This window comes from Hyperolius riggenbachi, chromosome 2, assembly GCF_040937935.1.
Source record: "Hyperolius riggenbachi isolate aHypRig1 chromosome 2, aHypRig1.pri, whole genome shotgun sequence".
Classification (NCBI taxonomy): Eukaryota; Metazoa; Chordata; class Amphibia; order Anura; family Hyperoliidae; genus Hyperolius; species Hyperolius riggenbachi.
Genome location: NC_090647.1, coordinates 25,209,899 through 25,224,272, shown reverse-complemented (window position 1 = coordinate 25,224,272; position 14,374 = coordinate 25,209,899). Strand labels below are relative to the sequence as shown.

Here is a 14,374-nt window from a genome sequence, read left to right as displayed (position 1 = left end):
GCAATACCAGTTGCCTGGCAGCCCTGCTGATCCTCTGCCTCTAGTACTTTTAGCCACAGCCCCTGAACAAGCATGCAGCAGATCAGGTGTTTCAGACTTTGTCAGATCTGACAAGATTAGCTACATGCTTGTTTCTGGGCCAAATAGATCAGCAGGTCTGCCAGGCAACTAGTATTGTTTAATGGCAAATAAATATTGCAGCCTCCATATACCTCTCACTACAGTTGTCCTTTAAGGATTGAAACGTTAACTTTATGCTGGGTACACACAATACGTTTTTCCCGATCCATTCTCCGCTCAATCGTTTTTTCCGCTTGATTCTCCACTCAGTTCTCTTATCTTCCACTCGTTTATCTTATTTTTTTCCATTCACTTCTATGAGAAATCGAGCGGTAAAACGATCGAGAGGAATAACGGGCATGATGGAATTTATCAATCGAACACATTTATTGAATGGAAAAACGTAACGTGTGTACCTAGCTTTAGAGATCTTAACTTAATTGTTATTGGCCTCAATTCACTGAGATCATGCTGGAGATAATAAGGGAAGAGAAAACTTACCTCCACACAGCGAGAGAGTTATCTTATCTCTTCATTCCTTACGTTACCTCTTCTGTAGTTAATTTACCTCCTCTGTAGTTAATTTACCTCCTCTGTAGTTAATTTACCTCCTCTGTAGTTATTTTCACATGCAGTTAATAAACAGCCTGTCTTTAACTCTGGAGTTATTTTAAGGATTGAAGAGTTAACTTTAGGTTTGCCTGAGGTAAAATGTTTCCTGAATACTACATGCCTTATCACCATGGTAACAACTCTAGAAGAGTTATTAAAGACAGGAGATAAGCTTAGTGAATTGAGGCCAATGTTTCCTGAATACTACATGCTTTATCACCATGGTGATAACTCTAGAAATTATATTAAAGACAGGAGATAAGCTTAGTGAATTGAGGCCATTGTCTTAAGCCCCATCTACACCATACAATTTTTCGTCTGATTCATTGATTCGATTCAATCCGACATGTCCGATGATCGGATTGAATCTAATCAATGAATCAAATTGAATTGAATTTGACAAAAAATTGTGTGGTGTGGATGAGGCTTTAGGCCTCACTCACGCAATGCAACATGGGCGGCCACATCTGCATTGCGGTCCTTTGCAGCGCTCATCCCAGGCTCAAACACTATGTCAAAGGCAGCACCCTTACCAGTACGCTATCCAGCAGACACTGTATGCGAGAAGAAGGAACTTGCTGTGCAAATTTAATACATGCACAAAATCACACTGGTAATTGCACACCAATGCGTTTTTTTTTTCTTTTGCACCCCATTGACTTACGTTATGTGCGATTTCGCATGCGTTTTCCGCTATGCATACAAAACTCATGCATATGAAATGTTTGTGCTTCCGGGCTTAATTTGCATTTGCAATAGCTATCTTACACATGGGCACGTATGCGTATGGAGGCTTGTGTCCCTCCTGTGTTAGTCAGTCTGCAGTGCAGTGAAATGCAGTCGGTCTGCACTGCAGTGCGGTTAACAAGGTTGTAGAAACCTAAGTTAGGCCTGGGGCACACCAAAAACCGCTAGCGGTTTTGGAAACTCTTTTTCTTATTTTTATGTAGCGTTTTAGCTAGCGTTTTGTGTAGCAGTTTTGGTGTAGTAGATTTCATATATTGTTACAGTAAAGCTGTTACTTAACAGCTTCGGTAACAAAAATGCCTGCAAAACTCTGAACAGGCGTTTTTCAGAGCGGTTTGCGTTTTTCCTATACTTAACATTGGAGGCAGAAACGCAATCCAAAAAATGCCTCACCCCGGGAGTATGCGTTTCTGCAAAACGCCTCCCGCTCTGGTGTGCACCAGCCCATTGAAATATATTACCCTAGCGTTTCCACATCCGCAAGCTGCTGCAAAAACGCCAGAAAACTTTCTCGGTGTGTACCAGCCCTAAGTGTCTGAAGCTCCCCCTGCTGGACATAGTAAATATTATATCCATAAGTAATGCCTTACAACGTTTATAACATTTTTTTGTTTGTTTATTTTCAAAACATTTTATTAAGTGGTAATTTACGATACAGAAAGGCATTTTTAATGTGCACCGAGTTCAACATACCATCATTTTAAAATAAACTAGTACTTCTCTACATTATACCATAAGCACTGTATATAATATGGAATTCTATGTGTTCCTATTATTTAAAACATAAGTTAAAATATATATATATCCTAGTTCTCGTATGTAAAGAGAAAAAAAAAGAAAGCATCTCAAATGAAGAAGAAAATCTAGAATCAATGAATATCGGTAACTTCAATCTGCTACATATGCCTTTAACAAACAAACAGAATTCACAGCAAAATATGTATTCATTATGACCTTCTAACAAATCCAATTCAACAAGAAGTTGCGACAGTCAAGTGTATCCTTATCCCAAATTTCCCATTTCCTGTAGAACTGGTCCACATTACTATACAGATTGGCAAGCATTCACTCCTATTCAAAGTTGAGATTCGCTATCTGAATCATTTCTTTGAAAGTTGAAACATTAGCAACATTTCTATGTCTCAAAATCTCCCCACAGTTTAAAGAGTAACTGTCAGGCTGCAAAAGCTAATTTAAACCTCTATTCTCCTGTGTTAAACAGTTTAGAAGGAAGCCAACAAGGCAATACTGAAGTTAAAAATCTCTCTTACTTTTGATGTGTGCTGAACTGCAAGGCTGTTAGACCCAAGCTCTTAAAAGGACGAAAGGCCGCATACCATACTGCTAAGCATTCTGGGGCTGCTTGGGTCCTCCCCTCGGCTGCTAGTGAGAAAGTACAGGCTCATGTTACAATGTTACAACAGCTTAGCACTGAAACATCACAGGGCAGAGTACACTGCAGGAGTCCGCTATTGTTCCTAGCCACATGGCTAATCAATATTCACTGCACAGTAGTGTTATTCATTACGGATCTTTTGTGTGAGTGAAATCATCAGGAAGCAGGGAGGATATGACATCACAATTGGCTTCATAGGAGACAGACAAATATGGAACCTGCCATGAGCTGTCAGGAGCATCATTCTCTGCAAATACTATATAAAAATTCTGTGAAATCCAAACGTGGACAGTGAAATGCATATGTAATGTAAGTACAGCCAATCTTTAGCTACTGATATATGTGTTTTTTTCTCTGAGATCTTATACCTAACAGCTCCTCTTTAACCATCTTAGCGGTATGGACGAGCTCAGCTCGTCCATCACCGCCGATGGCTGCCGCTCAGGCCCTGCTGGGCCGATTTTGCTGAAATAAAGAGCAGCACACGCAGCCGGCCGATCAGAAGAACGCCTCCGGAGCGCCATCTAGTGGGCTTTCATGCAGCCAACTTTCAGTTGGCTGCATGAAATAGTTTTTTTTTTATTTACAAAAAACCCTCATGCAGCCGCCCTGGCGATCTTAATAGAACGCCAGGGTGGTTAAAGACAAACCGTGACCAAGAATTGAACTTTATCCCAATCAGTAGCTGATACCCCCTTTTACATGAGAAATCTATTCCTTTTCACAAACAGACCATCAGGGGGTGCTGTATGACTGCTATTGTGGTGAAACCCCTCCCACAAGAAACTCTGAGGATCGTGGTACTCCTGGCAGTTTCCTGTCTGTGAACCTTGTTGCATTGTGGGAAATAGCTGTTTACAGCTGTTTCCAACTGCCAAAAACCATGCAGCAGCTACATCACCTGCCAACACTAAAATGTCACCATGTAATAAATGTCAGCATGTAAATCAGGGATTTAAAAGATATTACAATAGGCAAACACTGACTAAATCATTTATACATAATTGTAAAAATGAAGCACTTTTTTATTACATTATTTTCACTGGAGTTCCTCTTTAAGGTTTAAATTAAGTGCTAGAGCTATATCCATTTTCAATCTTGTTCCAGTGATTTTATTTATAAAGCTAAAACACGGTTCCCATACCATTTTAAAATAAGGACAACTCCACCAGATGTGTATTAGTGTATGTTTTTGAGAGCAATATTTCCAATACCTATCTGTGTATTCGACATTGAGGACAATTTCCTAGGTGTGTAGTACCATCTCTAATAATTTCTGACTCACCTCCCTGTGATTAATACAGTGAGAAAGGTTAGTTAACCTCCCTGGTGTTATGATTAATTTCGGCACACAGCCGCGGGAGGTTTTTTTTTGCCTAATTTTTTTTCTTTAACATGTAGCTAGCCTAGTGCTGGCTACATGCTTCCCCCCTCCCTGCGGCGTCCGCCCAGCCCCTCCGATCTCCGCCGGCGCATAATCCCAACAGGAAATCCCGTTCTGAACGGGATTTCCTGTATGGGCTTTCCCCGGCGCCATGGCGACGATCGTGATGAGGTCATCGGCGTCGTTGACGTCGTGACTTCAGGGGGAGTCCCGATCCTCCTCATAGCGCAGCCTGGCCATGATTGGCCAGGCTGCGTAAGGGGTCTGCGGGGGGGGGGGGCTCTTTCGCGGCGGATCGGTGGCGATCCGTAAACAACTATTTCCCACAATGCAACAAGGTTCAAAGACAGGAGACGGCCAGGAGTACCACGGTCCTCAGAGTTTCTTGGGGGGGGGGGGGGTTCACCACAATATCCATCATACAGCGCCCCCTGATGGTCTGTTTGTGAAAAGGAATAGATTTCTCATGTAAAAGGGGGTATCAGCTACTGATTGGGATAAAGTTCAATTCTTGGTCGGAGTTTCTCTTTAACCTACTCCTAGAACCGCACAGACATGTTATTGCCAATATTCTGTTAGGGACAAAGATTGACATTTTTTTTATATGAATCCAGAATATATGAAATATCTATGGAAATCATTTTTTCATGCTACAAGTTTATCAGAAGTAGCTCATCACTGGAAGTAATACAGAGTATATAGATTATTATCAATTCCAGATAAACAAATATAATCATAATAATGTTACAATAAATAAGGATTCCAAGATATAATTACTCAGAGCAGAGACCAGGAATTGTCCCTGGAAATTACAGACCGCTAGTAAAGATTGGTTGGATAGTGAGCCAATCACAATTCTCTCCCTGTGATGTCAACAGTGGGCGGATTTCTCACTTCCACCAATTACACTCAGATATCTTTATACACCCTGTATGTGCACATAATGCAGCATGGAGGGGCTCAGTGAAGGCAGCAGTGAAGGTGTGGAGGAGTCTGATTGGGTCACACAGGGCATAAAAGGAGATCCGCCCGACCTCATAATCCAGATATATCCTGACTCTATCACTGGGGGTCTCGTCAAGTAGCTGGATATATTTCCCGTCATGTATCACTGAGTACTGAGTATTCCACCTGTACAAACACCAGGACTTGTTATTATCTCCAATTCCTGACTGATGTCTTCCCCCCCTAGCTATGCTGGGATAACACATCCCGACTCTACACCATACTGATCTCCCAATATCCACTTCCCAGTAATGTCGCCCTGAGGAGAATCTCTGGCTGCTCAACACCTGATAATACTGAAATTCTTTTGGGTAATTCTGGCTTCTGTCTGACATCGATACAGTTTTCCTGTCATCCGATACACGTAGCATAAAACCAGCTGTGTTTTCATCCAGTAATATGTCTGCATACACTGGCCGCCCTGATGTTTGCTGTGCAGCCCCAATATTTGTCCTTCCAGCCTGTTGCTGTGTGTGTTGTGTGGTGGGGGTGGGTTGGGGGCGTGGCCTGGATAGTTTAGCAGTGATGGGAACTTTGTCCTCTGTACTAGAATGTGGATACACCTGTGTGTCTATATGTTTCTGCACAATTACCCCAGACATGATATCAGATAGTCCTGTGTGTAATGTGTGTGAGATGCCGGCCACATCCAGATCCCCTCCATCATGGAGCTGTTTATCATGTCTCTTTCTGTCCTCCGTGTCACACAAGTCACCTGTGTCTGATTCCTGTAAGACAGTCAGTGGATCAGTCGTGTTGCACAGCTCCTCAATGTGACGCATCTTCCTGGACAGCTCCTCCTTCTTTATCTCCAGCTGCTGAATGATGTCATTGTATGGTTGTGACACCTGCTCTGCCTGTCTAATGATGTCACTCAGGACTCTTTTCTCCAGGTCTTCCAGCTGTCTCCTGAGGTCTCTAAACAGGGCAGTGACTTTCTCTATTTCACCGTCTGCTGTTTCTTGTGCTTTCCTCCTGCGTTCCTCCAGACTCTGGACTCTTTTCTCAGCCTCCTTTGTCTCTGCCATCAGTTTCTGCAGAACATTTCTCAGCTTCTTCTTCTTTTTCTCAGAGGCCTCATCCAGCATCTCCACCTGGTGTCCCTGATGTTGTCCAGCCAAAGTGCAGGACACACAGATACAGGCAGCATCCTCAGTGCAGTAATACTCCAGGATCTTCTTATGGACAGAGCATTTCCTGTTCTCCAGGGAAGTGTTGGGGTCACATAAGACGTGTTCTGGTGCCTTGCTGTGGACTCTCAGGTGATTATCACACAGAGAAGCATCACACAGCAGACAGGACATAACAGCCGGTACAGCAGAGTGAATACAGTAAGTACAGCGGACTCCAGTCTCCTCCTGATCTGGCTGATTAGACAGGAAACTCTGAGCTATGTTCCTCAGAGCAATGTTCCTCTGCAGTGTCGGCCGCTTCATAAACCCCTCTCTACATTCAGGACAGGAATAACCTCCAGACCCCTCCTGTGTATCCAGCACACGGTCAATACAGACCCGGCAGAAGTTGTGACCACATCTCAGGTTTACAGGATCTGTATAAATGGTCAGACAGACGGGACACTCCAGCTCCTGGCTCAGATCAGCAGACGCCATGGTTGCCAGTCAGAGTGGGAAATGATTCTCTGATTCTCGGAATCCAGAAGAACCAGTTATTATTTACCTTATGGGAAGGACAATGCCAAAGCTGATTTGAAACTAAAATATGGAGAATGGCTGGTTCTATTAACCATCAGGCTCCTGGACAAAATTAGCATACATCTAATAAGGGTGTCAGGGAAAAAAAGTGCAGGGTATAGCTAAAATTTTATACTTTTGTCTATAACAATATTTTTATAGTTTCTTCATCTAATAAAATATCAAAATATTGTCTATAACAATGAAAATGAAAATCTATGTACAATTGTAACGAGCATATTACCAATATTTCACTAGAACTAAACCTAACCCTACTCTCACACAGAACTCTTCCTCTACCAGTGCCTAACCCTAAGACCTCCCCTGGTGGAGCCTAACCCTAAGACCTCCCCTGGTGGAGCCTAACCCTAAGACCTCCCCTGGTGGAGCCTAACCCTAAGACCTCCCCTGGTGGTGCCTAACCCTAAGACCTCCCCTGGTGGGGCCTAACCCCAAGACCTCCCCTGGTAGAGTCTAACCCTAAGACCTCCCCTGGTGGTGCCTAACCCTAAGACCCTCCCTGGTGGTGCCTAACCTTAAGACCTCCCCTGGTGGTGCCTAACCCTAAGACCTCCCCTGGTGGTGCCTAACCCTAAGACCTCCCCTGGTGGTGCCTAACCCTAAGACCTCCCCTGGTGGTGCCTAACCCTAAGACCTCCCCTGGTGGTGCCTAACCCTAAGACCTCCCCTGGTGGTGCCTAACCCTAAGACCTCCCCTGGTGGTGCCTAACCCTAAGACCTCCCCTGGTGGTGCCTAACCCTAAGACCCCCCTGGTGGTGCCTAAACCCTAAGACCTCCCCTGGTGGTGCCTAACCCTAAGACCTCCCCTGGTGGTGCCTAACCTTAAGACCTCCCCTGGTGGTGCCTAACCTTAAGACCTCCCCTGGTGGTGCCTAACCTTAAGACCTCCCCTGGTTGAGCCTAACCCTAAGACCTCCCCTGGTGGTGCCTAACCTTAAGACCTCCCCTGGTGGTGCCTAACCTTAAGACCTCCCCTGGTGGTGCCTAACCTTAAGACCTCCCCTGGTGGTGCCTAACCCTAAGACCCCCCCTGGTGGTGCCAACCTTAAGACCTCCCCTGGTGGTGCCTAACCCTAAGACCTCCCCTGGTGGTGCCTAACCCTAAGACCTCCCCTGGTGGTGCCTAACCCTAAGACCTCCCCTGGTGGTGCCTAACCCTAAGACCTCCCCTGGTGGTGCCTAACCCTAAGACCTTCCCTGGTGGAGCCTAACCCTAAGACCTCCCCTGGTAGTGCCTAACCCTAAGACCTCCCCTGGTGGTGCCCAACCCTAAGACCTCCCCTGGTGGTGCCTAACCCTAAGACCTTCCCTGGTGGAGCCTAACCCTAAGACCTCCCCTGGTAGTGCCTAACCCTAAGACCTCCCCTGGTGGTGCCCAACCCTAAGACCTTCCCTGGTGGTGCCCAACCCTACTCTCAAACAGAACCCTCCCTTTACCAATGCCTTACCCTAAGACCCAACCCTGGTGGTGCTTGACCCTAATACTTCCCTGGTGGTGCCTAACCCTAATAACATTATTACAAAAAGCTATAATTTATGAAAGAATAACTTTCAAAACTAATTTCAAAATTATTTAAAAAGTTAAAATGATAACTTTACACATGAGACATTTTTGTTGGACAGTCTGTCTCCAGCTATTTGTCGGGTGCCCAAATTCCTTCTTTGGCGCGAAATAGCCAATATTTTGCCCCAGACGTCCAAATATCCTTATTCCTACAATTAACCTGGGGCCTCCCTCTGACAGGCCCTTCCCCACCAGACCCCCTCCCCTCACCTTTTCTTAAGTGGCATTATGCAAATTTCCCTCTCCCCCCCCCCCCCCCCGCCCCCAAGACAAGTACGTTTTAGTGTGCCTCCAGTGACTTGTCGGATGTCAGCTCTCCCTGCTGCTGCTAAACTTGCTGCTAAAATACTATTCCCCCTGCGAGTTGTCGTAATCTCGGATGGAGATGTAATTTGGGGTCTGGCAATCACCGAATCCCTGTATTACTCTTACGCGGGGTGCGCATCACAGCATTGCTGCTATGACGCCACCCAGCATCTGCGTCATGCGCCAAAGTTACCGGCTTCGCCCAAGACAGCTGCCGGGCCCTCCCAAATCACTCACCAACTTAACTATGGCCCCGTGCCCCTGCAGAGTCTTCTGCAGAGCAGCAACTCACCTGCCCTGGCGGGCGCACTCCCCCGTCACTCCTTGGCTCTGTACACGCTTGACTTTGACCTCACAGAGCGCCTCTCCTCCCTGACCCATCGTATGTTATCACATAACTCTTGAATGGAAAAACTGAGGGAGCCCCCAGCAACTACAGTGCCGTATTACACCCCACCCATCCCCTCCTCCCTGTCCATGTCAGCCATCCAGGTGACAGCTGACATCTCAACGAATGACACTACAGGGGAGAGAGACGTATGTCAGGAGTGCACTCCTCATGTAGCAGCACAGTGGATCTTCAGCGTAGAGGAGACGCGTATGCATCTGGTTGTTCGGATGCTTCCGGTTCTTTGCATAAATTGCCCTTTTTAAATTTTCTGGTTTTGCTCCAGATTGGATTTTTTTTTTGTCACAAAGGCCTGATGAAGGGCTAATTCCGCCCAAAACGAACGTGTCGTTGCCCATTTAATATAAATTGATGCTAATGACCTACTCATAACGTAACGTAACTCATAAATTGAAGAATATGCCGTGCCTTTGTGATACCTGTGGAAATTGAATTTTCCGATGAATCATATATTTTTTGTCAATAAAGTAACTTAACTAGTTAAGCCTTTTGGACGTAGTTGCTACATCCTAAAGGCTGCTGCGCGCACATGCGGCCGATCGCGCGCCCGTGCCGCCGCATGTTAGCCCACAGTTCCCATTCATTGATCTAAGTCACGTTAGAAAGACCAACAGCTTCTATGAGAAGCCGCTATCTTTCTAAAGAAAAAAAAAAAAGGTTTCACGTCCTACCTTCACTTCCTGTAAGCATTATCGCTTAACTGAGGCCATCTTGTGGCCAAATAGTAAAACTACATCTACATACATTCTTTCTTAATAAACACATAATCAGTTACATTTAAAGAGAATCTGTACTGTCCTATTTGTACAATAAAAAACATACCAATCGAGTCACTGTGATCTCCTGGATCCCTCTTTGCTGTTTCCACCGCTCCCCGCCACGATCCTGACTTTTAATTGCCAGTTTTAGGCAGTGTTTACAAACAAAAAACATGGCCGCTAACCAGGAAGGGATGTGTGTGTGCGTGATATACACACAAACATACACTAATATGTGTGTATGTATGTGTGCATATGTATATATATGTGTGTATATATATATATATATATATATATATATATATATATATATATATATATATATATATATATATATAGTATATATATATATATAGTGTATATATATATATAGTGTATATATATATAGTGTATATATATATATATATAATCATGTTACAGTATACTACAAGTTTTTATTACATAGTGAATTATGCATCACGGGGAGCAGGGACAAGGGCCTCAATTCACTAAACTTATCTCCTGTCTTTAATAACTCTTCTAGAGTTGTTACCATGGTTATAAGGCATGTAGTATTCAGGAAACATTTTACCTCAGGCAAGCCTAAAGTTAACTCTTATGTCTTTAAATTAACTCTCCAATCCTTAAAATAACTCCAGAGTTAAAGACAGGCTGTTAATTAGCTGCATGTGAAAATAAATACATAGTTACATAGTTATTTTGGTTGAAAAAAGACATACGTCCATCGAGTTCAACCAGTATAAAGTACAACACCAGCCTGCTCCCTCACATATCCCTGTTGATCCAGAGGAAGGCGAAAAAACCCTTACAAGGCATGGTCCAATTAGCCCCTAAAGGGAAAAATTCCTTCCCGACTCCAGATGGCAATCAGATAAAATCCCTGGATCAACATCATTAGGCATTACCTAGTAATTGTAGCCATGGATGTCTTTCAACGCAAGGAAAGCATCTAAGCCCCCTTTAAATGCAGGTATAGAGTTTGCCATAACGACTTCCTGTGGCAATGCATTCCACATCTTAATCACTCTTACTGTAAAGAACCCTTTCCTAAATAAATGGCTAAAACATTTTTCCTCCATGCGCAGATCATGTCCTCTAGTCCTTTGAGAAGGCCTAGGGACAAAAAGCTCATCCGCCAAGGTATTATATTGCCCTCTGATGTATTTATACATGTTAATTAGATCCCCTCTAAGGCGTCTTTTCTCTAGACTAAATAAACCCAGTTTATCTAACCTTTCTCGATAAGTGAGACCTTCCATCCCACGCATCAATTTTGTTGCTCGTCTCTGCACCTGCTCTAAAACTGCAATATCTTTTTTGTAATGTGGTGCCCAGAACTGAATTCCATATTCCAGATGTGGCCTTACTAGAGAGTTAAACAGGGGCAATATTATGCTAGCATCTCGAGTTTTTATTTCCCTTTTAATGCATCCCAAAATTTTGTTAGCTTTAGCTGCAGCTGCTTGGCATTGAGTACGATTATTTAACTTGTTGTCAATGAGTACTCCTAAGTCCTTCTCCAAGTTTGATGTCCCCAACTGTATCCCATTTATTTTGTATGGTGCTAGACCATTAGTACGTCCAAAATGCATGACCTTACATTTGTCAACATTGAATTTCATCTGCCATGTATGTGCCCATATAGCCATCCTATCCAGATCCTGTTGCAATATGACACTATCTTCCTGAGAGTTGATGATTCTGCACAATTTTGTATCATCTGCAAAAATAGCAACATTGCTCACTACTGCATCTACTAGGTCATTAATAAATAAATTGAAGAGCACTGGACCCAGAACAGACCCCTGTGGGACCCCACTGCTAACAGTCTCCCATTTTGAGTATGATCCATTGACCACAACTCTTTGTTTTCTGTCCATTAGCCAGTTCCCTATCCATGAACACAGACTCTTCCCCAGTCCTTGCATCCTCAACTTTTGCACCAGACTTTTGTGGGGAACAGTGTTGAAGGCCTTTGCAAAGTCCAAGTATATCACATCTACAGCATTCCCAATATCCATATTAGCATTCACTACCTCATAAAAGCTGAGCATGTTAGTCAAACAGGACCTGTCTTTAGTAAACCCATGTTGATGCTGAGAAATAAGATTATTTTCTACTATGAAGTCATGTATAGTATCTCTTAGTAACCCCTCAAATAGTTTGCATACAACTGATGTTAAACTTACAGGTCTATAATTTCCTGGATCAGATTTTTTGCCCTTCTTAAATAATGGGAAAACGTGGGCTGTACGCCAATCCACTGGGACTCTGCCAGTTGCAAGAGAGTCACAAAAGATAAGATAAAGGGGTTTATCTATAACTGAACTTAATTCCCTTAGGACCCGAGGATGCATGCCATCCGGGCCAGGTGCCTTGTCTATTTTTAATTTATTTAGTCTTGCCTTCACTTCTTCCTGCGTTAAGTATTTAATATTACAGTTAGAAGATTGAGACTCTTCCGCCTCTGTAGTTTGCAACAGTGCTGTTTCTTTTGTGAAGACAGAAGCAAAGAAAGCATTTAATAACTCTGCCTTACCTTGGTCATCCACCATTGAGTTCCCATCCTCATCCTTTAGGAGTCCTATACAGTCAACCTTTCTTTTTTTAGAGTTAATGTACTTGTAAAACTTTTTTGGGTTAGATTTGATATCCTTAGCGATTTGTTTTTCAGCTTCAATCTTTGCCTGCCTAATTTCTTTTTTACAATTTTTATTGCACTCCTTATAATTGCTTAGTGCAGCCTCGGTCCCCTCCTGTTTTAAGACCTTATAGGCATTCTTTTTCCTCTTCATTTTATCTTTAACCTTTCTATTCATCCATAGAGGCCTTTTTTTATTCCTAGACATTTTGTTTCCATATGGGATATACATACTACAGTATTGATTGAGTATAAGTTTAAAAGCTTGCCATTTCCCTTCAGTGTCTTCCCCTTGTAGTACATTATCCCAGTTCACCAAACTTAGTGCCTGCCTAATTTGAGTGAACTTTGCTTTTCTAAAGTTCATAGTTTTAGTGGTCCCGCTGCCCCGTGGCCTATCAGTCACCAGCTCAAACGTTATCATGTTGTGATCACTATTTCCCAAATGTTCTTGAACCTGCACATTTGATACATTATCTGGTCTATTAGAAATGATCAGATCCAGTAACGCATTCCCCCTAGTTGGTTCAGTTACCATTTGAGTCAAGTAATTGTCCTGTAGTGCTGCCAGAAATCTGCTGCTTTTACCAGAATGGGTAGCCTCAATACTCCAGTCAATGTCTGGAAAGTTGAAGTCGCCCATAATTATGACCTCATTTTTACCTGCAGCTTTTTCAATCTGCTGTAGTAATCGCAGTTCTGCAGCTTCATTAATAAGAGGTGGCCTGTAGCATACCCCAATAAGCAATTGGCAACTTTTATTTCCACCATGAATATTTACCCAAACGGACTCCACATCTTCGCAATCTTCCTCCATCTCATCGTTGAGGACAGCTGTAAGAGAATTCTTAACAAAGGAGGAGGTAAATTAACTACAGAGGAGGTAAATTAACTACAGAGGAGGTAAATTAACTACAGGAGAGGTAACTTAAGGAATGAAGAGGTAAGATAACTCTCTCACGTGTGGAGGTAAGTTTTCTCTTGCCTTATTATCTCTAGCATGATCTTAGTGAATTGAGGCCATTGTCTGTGAGTGAGAAATAAACAAACACCACAGAGCCTGGAGGGCATGCTTAACTTGTCCCTATCACAGCAGAGGCACACAGTCGTGCAGGGGGCGTGCATAACTTGTCCCTACCACAGCAGGGGCAATGCATTCCTCTCTGGGTCGACAAAGCTTGACAAAGAAAAGAAGATTAGATATATTACAGAGAGAGTGCAACAAGAAAAGTCTGCAGTAATCCAGACCACATTAGAACAGGTATAGGAACTTATAGGATAGAAGAAATAAGGCTGAAATTTTTGTTACAGAGTCTCTTTAAAATTAACTGTTTAACTCTCATCATCCAAAAAAATATCCAAATAAATTTTTTTATAAAAAAAAACAAAAATTACAATAAAAAAAATATAGTTACCTAAGGGTCTGAATTTTTTTGATATGCATGTCAAGAGGGTATATTACTATTATTTTTTTAAATTATAAGCTTGTAAATAGTGATGGATGGATATATAAAATATTGGCGCCATACATTGTGATAGGGACATAATTTAAATGTTATAATAACCGGGACAAATGGGCAAATTAAAAACGTGGGTTTTAATTATGGTAGCATGTATTATTTTAAAGCTATAATGGCCGAAAACTGAGAAATAATGTTTTTTTCCATTTTTTTCTTAATATTCCCGTTAAAATGCATTTAGAAAAAAACAATTCTTAGCAAAAATGTATCACCCAAAGAAAGCCTAATTGATGGCGGAAAAAACAAGATATAGATCAAT

The 14,374-nt window shown here is 42.7% G+C and overlaps 2 protein-coding genes across 8 annotated transcripts in view; one reads left to right on the top strand and one right to left on the bottom strand.

Moving 5' to 3' along the window:
- Positions 1-14,374, top strand: part of ARAP1 (ArfGAP with RhoGAP domain, ankyrin repeat and PH domain 1) — a 485,498-nt gene that overhangs the window by 145,178 nt on the left and 325,946 nt on the right. The gene's annotated exons all lie outside the window — the stretch shown is intronic.
- Positions 4,968-6,814, bottom strand: LOC137545396 (E3 ubiquitin/ISG15 ligase TRIM25-like). Its single transcript, XM_068266577.1, has one exon. It carries the CDS (start codon positions 6,812-6,814, stop codon positions 5,090-5,092), a length of 1,725 nt encoding a protein of 574 aa, XP_068122678.1. The 3' UTR covers positions 4,968-5,089.